Source organism: Arachis ipaensis, chromosome B9, assembly GCF_059453495.1.
Source record: "Arachis ipaensis isolate K30076 ecotype BB chromosome B9, ASM5945349v1, whole genome shotgun sequence".
In the NCBI taxonomy this organism is placed as follows: domain Eukaryota; kingdom Viridiplantae; phylum Streptophyta; class Magnoliopsida; order Fabales; family Fabaceae; genus Arachis; species Arachis ipaensis.
This window is the reverse complement of record NC_142444.1, coordinates 58,814,025-58,821,998: the sequence shown is the minus strand read 5'-3', so window position 1 is coordinate 58,821,998 and position 7,974 is coordinate 58,814,025. Positions and strand designations below refer to the sequence as shown.

Genomic DNA, 7,974 nt, shown 5'->3' with positions numbered 1-7,974 from the left:
GTAACAAAACACTAGTTTGTTATAAAAGCCAACATAATTTGTAACAAAAAATCAGGCTATTATAAAATATTAGATCGTTTTGTAACAAATTGTATTGTTGTTACAAAACATTATTATTCTGTAACAATCACTAATTTTTGTTAAAAAAAATAATTTTTTGTAGCAATTTTAAATTTAATACAAAATTTTTTGTTACAAATGCTTTATTTTCTTGTAGTGGTGCTAGTAGAGGATGATGATGAATATGAAAAATGGTTACAGTGATGGACGACAATGGTGGAGGATAATGGTGAAGGATGACTATGAAATTGTGATGATGGTGATGGTGGTAATGGAGGAAGAGGAGATGGTGGATTTTGACATGGAAGTGGTGGTGATTATGGAAGAAGATGAGGAAAGAAAAGAAAAGGAGAGGAGTATTTACGAAATTATCAACAATTGATTATTTTTGTCGAACGAAAGTTATCTTGTATGAACATAGTTTTAGTTCCAATATTTTATGATCGATCAATTTTGTTAATGTTTAAATCTTTTATAGTCAGAAATAGTTATTTTTTCTTTTTTATTACTATTTTAATAATTTCTCCGTTTGTTATATTATCTTGTTTAATTTGGTTGAACTCATATTTAATTAATTGGATTATTTATGTTAATAAATATTAATGTGTTCAGGGATGGATGTATTCATAGTTGAATGGGGCACTGAATTTGACAAATTACTAAGAAGCACTTAGTAAAAAAAATTAGGTGCTTCCACTCCCAAAAATAATTTGAGCCCACCTCCAAAATTGAAATCCCAAAAACAATTTGACCCCAACTTAAACCCCACTCCCAAAAACAATTTGACTCCACCCCCAAAATTGAAATCCCAAAGCCCGTAACACCCTTTTCCTTCTCCCCTTTCTCAAATTTGTCTGTGTTCTCCTTCTCCCCTCACATAACCGATGCATAGCTCGCCACCCACCTTCTTATTTATTTGCAGTCCACATCACTGTCGCAGAGTAATCGATGCTTCTTGCTTGTCGCTGGCTCCCTATCTCGGTGTCTCTTAACCTGCCCTGCATGCTCGCCTGCACGCTTGCTCTTTGTTTCTCCGTTCACTGTCTCCTGTTGGCTCGTTGCTGATTGTCTGGTTCATCGCTGGCTCATTGCTCCATCATTGTCTCTCGCAGTCTTGCACTCTTGCCACTTTATCTGTTCGTCTGCTTTGCCACTTCATCGTCTCTGTCGCTCTCTGCCTCTACGTCTGTAACTCTCTATCGGTCTCGCCTCTCCATTTTTCAGTAAGAATTGATTTTATCAATTAAGAAATTAGAGTTTGATGCTGTTTGAAATTTGAATAATTGATGTGAAATTATGAATTTGAATATTTGATGTTGCTTGAATAATTGGATTATTGGATGATTTATGTTTGTGTATATTGATGTATAATTGAATTAAGATATTGCACTTTGTTGCTGAAAATTAATTGAATTTTACAATAAATTTCCTTATTCGAATTGTGAATTATTTTTATAGTGAATCTCGTTATTGGAAGATGCTATAAGATGAGTAATAATGTTATGGAGTAGTCATTTTTGAGATTCAGTGGTTTGTGCCTTAGTGGCTTACTGACTTATTGTCGCTGCAGTTGTATTGTGCAACATTTATATTTTTGGATTTATTTTATTATATACATTCTTAATTTGATGTTTATTATTGTGTATTTTTCTTATTTTTTGGTTTATATTTTGTGTTTATAAATTATATATTGTACTTTTAATTTTGTATGGAATTATAAATTATTTTTATTAATTAATGAACTTAGCTTTATAAATTTATTCTTTTAGTAATGGAAAAAATTTCAAAAGAATATCGTCGTTGGAGATTGGATCCCAAAATAATTCATCGACCTCTTCTAACAAAAGGAGATTTTTAGAATTCAAAGTAGAGAGTCTTATAGCAAATCTAGGACAACGACCAAAGATCTCAAATTATCATCCGAATGACAGAGATAAAGTTAAATGCACATATTTGCAAAAAAGTCATTGTCAACCAAGGATTTATGATTTTTCACAAACTGCTTGTAGTTCTTCTTTTTGAAGATTTAATCCTAATTAGTTTGATGACTATAGCAACTGGTTAGAGTATAGTATATCAAAAGATGTTTTTTTTTTCTTTGTTGTTATCTTATGAAATTAAGCCCGAGACTAAAGATGGTGACACTTTTCTAACTAATGATTTTTTAAACTAGAAAAAAGTGAGAGACTACAAATTCATGTTGGGATTCATAATAGCACTCATAATCAAGCTTGGAGAAAATGTGAAGCAGTTATGAAACCAAAATAATATAAAGAGTCAATTTCGTAACCGTATAGAAGATGTATTTTTAGATTGCTTAATAACATATATAGAAAGAGAAACATTTGATTTTATTAACAATAAAAAATTATTCAACCTTTTTAAAATATGAATCTAAAAGAATAAAATTTTAAATTATTTATTATTATTTTAAATTATTATTTTATTATTTTAATTTATTAATTAAATAATTTAAAAAATAATTATATTTTATAATATTATAGTATAATTATAAAAATTATTATTATATTATATATTTTATTTTTACTGATATTATTTTTTAAATCTGTTATTATTTATAACATTATAATATAATTATAAAAATTATTATTATATTATATATATTTTGCACTATCGCAGAAGCGGAGAGTAACGGCAGAGAAACAGCGGCTGTGGCCAAAATCGCCGCATATTAGATGGATAGCTGCAGAGATGACCGGCGGTCTGGATAAATGACGCAAAACGCTCTTGGATAGTGGCTGGGCAGCGAAGACCGCAGCTAAATCAGGATATATAACATCAACAATCCTCGTCTGATCCTATATTCTTGGCGCGCACCAAAGCAGAGCAGAGGCGCGAAACACACCCACCCCCTGTGCCACAATATTCCCGGTGACTACTTCCATAAACGCCGCTAGGTGAGTTTTAATTCAGTGTTTCAATTCCCCCTTTTATATCACAACCAATAATCTCTTCCCCCCAATTGTGCAGAAACCCGCGAGTTTCTTTTAGCAGCGCGCCAACCAAGAGCAAGAACAGAGCCGTGAACTTCAGCGCAGGAACCCACCCAGGTGAGGATTTCATCATAATTCAATGTGTCCAGTCCCCCCTGTCATCTTATACCCTTTAATTGAATCCCCCAATTTTGCAGAAACCCCTAAAATTTTCGAGCTATTGCCTGTCATCCACAATTCCTGAGACCATACTCTCTCAGCCATTGTGTGCAAAATCCCTGACCTTTGCTCCACCTTGCGCTTCCGTGTTGGTCGTTGAGCCGTACAGCTGCCATCAGTGCTTCTCTCACCGGGGTTGAAGTTGAGCATCTCCCCCTTCACTGGTTTGTTCATCCATATTGACCTCTTTTTCGTGTTTTCATTCTTGGTTCAGACTTTTGAACAGTAATTTGTCTATATCTTCTATGTGTTGGGGTTAATTGCTGCTGTTTAGAGTTAGGGATTTGATTCATGTGACTTGATCCACTATGAGCAAGCTCAGCTGCCTAGTCATTTATCTGTTGTTGTCATTACTTTAACTATTTGAACAATAGAGAGTTGATTATCTAGATAGATAATTCAGTATGATTAATTAGTGTATTACTCTGTGTATGATTAGCAACAATTGAGTATGATGAGTTAGCATATTACTCTGTCTATGATCAACAAGAATTGAGTATGATTAATTATCATATTACTCTATGTATGATTAATTAGCTACGTTAAAAGATTAATCTAATTAGAGTATACATACAGCTGCACATCTATGTATGATCAGCCTGAATGAATTGATCTGTTAATATTACTATGGTTGTCTACCCCTAATAACTTACTTTTTACTATGGACTTAGTATAGACCTTGCTTGTTTAATTTAATTTATCATTTATTTAATTGACCTCAATTTCTTTGCCTTCATGAAAGTTTCCTCTTTCTTTTTCATTTTTGGTTAATACAGTTTACCGTTTCATTGCAAATGAAGCCAAAATTTAAATTGAACTCAGTTATATGCTTCATTATTGTTACTATAATTATCATTGTTATAGCATCTTCCTTCCATGGCTTAAATCCTCATAATGGTATCCCAATAATCAGCTGTCAGGCCCATTATCTCTATTCTATTATGCTTGTTCCTTGCAGAAAATTAGGATTTTCAGTTAGATTTGTTGGTCAAAGTATTAACTAAATTGTTAGTGTGTTTCTCACAAATACTGAATTTCTATTTGTGGAGTTTTATAGCAAAATTTTTTAAGTCATGGAATACAAAAAAAAATACAGGGCTAATATATTCGATGGAGGGTTGGTGGATTGCCAAATAAAATTAGCAATGTTTATGTTTACCAAAGAATTACTTATTTTTGTTTTCTCAAATGTGATAATGTGATTCTTCTGTAGTTTGATTTTTTTTTTGTATTTGTAAATTCAGTACTTAGTAATAATTGGTTACTTAGTTGTGATTATTTGATTATAACGTTTAATTAATTGGTGTTAGTTTTTTTATGAACTGTGATATTACTTCTGCAGTTTGATCTCAGTTTAAGTGAGAACATTTAAATTCCTTTTGAACCTTGAGATGTGTTTTCCAAATCTACTACTACTAGGGCATTTCAACAAAGATGCATTTGATATAGTTTTACCTAGATTGGATTCTAGCAGCAACTAATTTTATTCTGTTGCATTAACAAAGTGGTTTTTTTTCAAACCTTACAATAAAAATCTATTTGGTTAACACTTATAAATCAGTACTATGATAAAACCTTTCTTTTTATTCCTGTGTTTCTTAAAATTGCCTTCGTTTTTTACCTTCAACTTGGCTGATTTTTTACTAGCATGAAAAGTGATCTAATGTTGACTTTGTTTGGTATTTATTATGCTGTCTATTTATTTTATATGTAATACTAAATGTAATCTTATAACAACTATTTCAAGGTGTTTTTTACTTATGCACACACACAGTTTTCAACATCGTGGACATGATTTTTTGGGTGGTGCTATTTTATATGAATGTTTTCTGCATGAGAAGTGTTGAACATTAGTGGTCTGTGATGTAAAAATATATTATTAAGAAGCTGGCTGATATCATTAGAAGAGGTGAAATTAAACTTTGTGAAGCTGAATTTGTTATTTTATTAATTATGTATTGGTACATAGGATTTTGCTGCATATTGGTTAAAATAGCTTAGGACAAATTTAGAGTAATGCACTTGTGTCATGTTTATACAGTGCTACTCTGTTAACTCTAAGCATATAATAACAGATGGAAAAGGGTCAAAGGGCTAAAGTGATAGTGTCCCAATTCTTATATATAACAAGCTGCTTTATCAGTGTCTTTTTTCTTCTTTTCAATTGGCGAATAGAAGATACTGTTAGTATAATATACATCTGTGTCACGACACATGTTTGAAATGCTCATCTACATGATGCATGGGCTTCACACACAACTTGTGCCTTTCTTTCCTCTCATCATTTACCATTTTTTAATTCTTGTACTATTGTTTTCAAGTTAGTCATAAAATGGGGCTTTTCTTAAATAAGTAGTTAATTAAGAACCCATCTTTAAATACTCTTTGTTAGCTAGTAAAGAAGATTCTATTATTTTTTGTTAATTAAACAAATATTATAACTTTATGCCAATAATTTAAGGTTACGATTTAGATCTTATAATAAGTTAATTTTCCGTGACCAATTTTATTCAATAATTTTCATTGCTTTATGATTAAGATCAATGATCAATCAAGTACTAGATCACATGTAGTTTCAGTTAATATATAATTTTATAGGCATAACCAAACCAATTGCTTAGCTTTTCAACAAGTAAAGAACAAAAATTCTACTCTTTCTATCTCTCGCATTAACAGTTAATACCAAGAGCATATCATAAACTAATCTATTTCCTTTTTCATGATAAATCCATTTTGACCTCCACTTTTGACTTTTAAATTCCAAACACTACTCCAGCATATAATCTTTGTATATTACATTAGTCTTGAATTTATTTTTCCACTATACATGATGCCTGTTGACAATTTGTTATGCTTATACTAATTCAAAAAATTCAGTGCTATTTTCTTTTTTCATGACTGTTTAGTTATATTTTTTTTTCATTATTTTTTAAATCTAACTTTCATTTCTATTTTCTTTTTTCAATTTTTAAGGAAGCTTTTATTTTCTTTTCACTTTTTGGACTTGGAACCAGCAAATCTTTCACCCAGTAATTTTTTAGAAAGTACAGAATTTTGCAATGAGTAAGCCTCCTCCCCAATATCTTTCGTGTGCTACATGTTATCTGGGATGCAAGTAAATTTTATTTCTGTTTCCGTTTTGAGTTATTCCGTCGCTCCCTACATGGTTTTGTTTGTAATATATTGTCGAGTTTATTACGTATGGTACTCTCCCATCTCATAATTGTGATAAATTGTTATTGGTTCTCTTGACACACACCCCATTTTTTCCCTTATTTTTATAAGTTTTATATTTTTTTACTATTTTGTTATTTATTTCTGCTATTTCATTTATTTAGACATTGATAAGAGCTGGATTACAAAGCCACGAGGGAGTGTAGAATATAGGGATGGTCTAAATAGATTCCTTGACTTTGCATTTGCCAATGCATCATCCGATGGGATGATACATTGTCCATGCCCTTTGTGTGGGTTTCGGTGTTACCAAACTAGAGAAGACGCCTACGATCATCTTTTGATGAAACCCTTTCCCCCTAACTATACCTTTTGGTTACATCACGGTGAGAGGATCGTAGACGAGAGATCCAGCGGTAGGGAAGAACTAGAACCCATTGTAAATTCAGGAGATCAAATGCGTGACATGGTCCACGACGCATTCAACTTGCCGGGACTGCAGAATGAGGATGAAGACTCGATGAATGGGCATGTCGAAGATGTTGCGGAGGGGTTGCCGTACCTATCTGACGAACCTAGCTGCGAGGCTCGTGCCTTTCACGACTTGCTGGAGGATGGCGAGCAGGAGTTGTACCCGGGATGCTCAAAATTCTCGAAACTGTCTTTCTTGGTGAGGCTGTACCATATCAAGTGCATGTGCGGAGTGAGCGACAAGGCTTTCGGTTTGATTCTAGAGCTACTGAGTGATGCCTTTGAGCATGCAGGGATTCCGAAGACGTTGCACGATGCCAAGAGGATCATAAGGAAGCTCGGTATTGAGTATAAGAAGATAGATGCATGTCCAAATGACTGCATGCTGTATCAGGGCTCCGATCAAGACCTGTCTAAATGCAAACGGTGTGGAGCATCCAGGTGGAAGCAAAAGACCCGGAAGAATTCTTTATTAAGGATCAACGCCGTTGTCAAGAAGAATGGGAAACCTCTGCCGGCGAAGATTCTCCGTTACTTTCCTCTGATTCCACGGTTACAGCGATTATTCATGTCCAGCAAGACATTCGTGGACATGTTGTGGCACAAGAGAGGAACCAACACAGACGGTTCCTTGAGGCATCCCAGGGACGGTGAGGGTTGGAAAGCATTTGACAGGAGATATACTGAATTTTCTCGCGATCCACGCAATGTTCGCTTAGCCCTGGCCAGCGATGCCTTCAATCCTTATGGAAACCTCAGTTCAAAGTACTCAATATGGCCAGTGATTCTTATTCCATACAACCTACCCCCATGGATTTGCATGAAACAAACCAACTTCATTCTCTCTATGATTATTTCTAGTCCTAAAATGCCTGGCAATGATATAGATGTCTACCTACAGCCCCTGATCGATGAGCTGAAGTAGTTGTGGTCCCGTGTTGATACATACAACGCCAGTGAGAAGAAAACATTCAAGATGCGAGCTGCACTGATGTGGACTATCAACGATTTTCCTGGCTTGGGCAATTTATCTAGCTGGAATACTTATGGCGGGAGAGCTTGCCCCACGTGCAATTTAGATGACGAGACTATGTGA

General features: G+C 33.8%; 1 protein-coding gene across 1 annotated transcript; it reads left to right on the top strand.

The window, feature by feature from the left end:
• Positions 1-286: 286 nt before the first annotated feature.
• LOC148544786 (uncharacterized) lies at positions 287-7,803 on the top strand. Its single transcript, XM_088498985.1, has 2 exons — positions 287-416; positions 6,572-7,803. The coding sequence occupies exons 1-2, from the start codon at positions 287-289 to the stop codon at positions 7,801-7,803; spliced, it is 1,362 nt and encodes a 453-aa protein (XP_088355111.1).
• The last annotated feature ends 171 nt before the right edge of the window (positions 7,804-7,974 follow it).

What these genes read in the sequence shown, in the direction of transcription:
- LOC148544786 (XM_088498985.1), top strand. Translation starts at nt 287, where the DNA reads ATGGTGAAGGATGACTATGAAATTGTGATGATGGTGATGGTGGTAATG. An exon ending in AAGAAAAGAAAAGGAGAGGA is followed by an intron (nt 417 to 6,571) that starts GTATTTACGAAA and finishes TCATTTATTTAG; the next exon opens with ACATTGATAAGAGCTGGATT.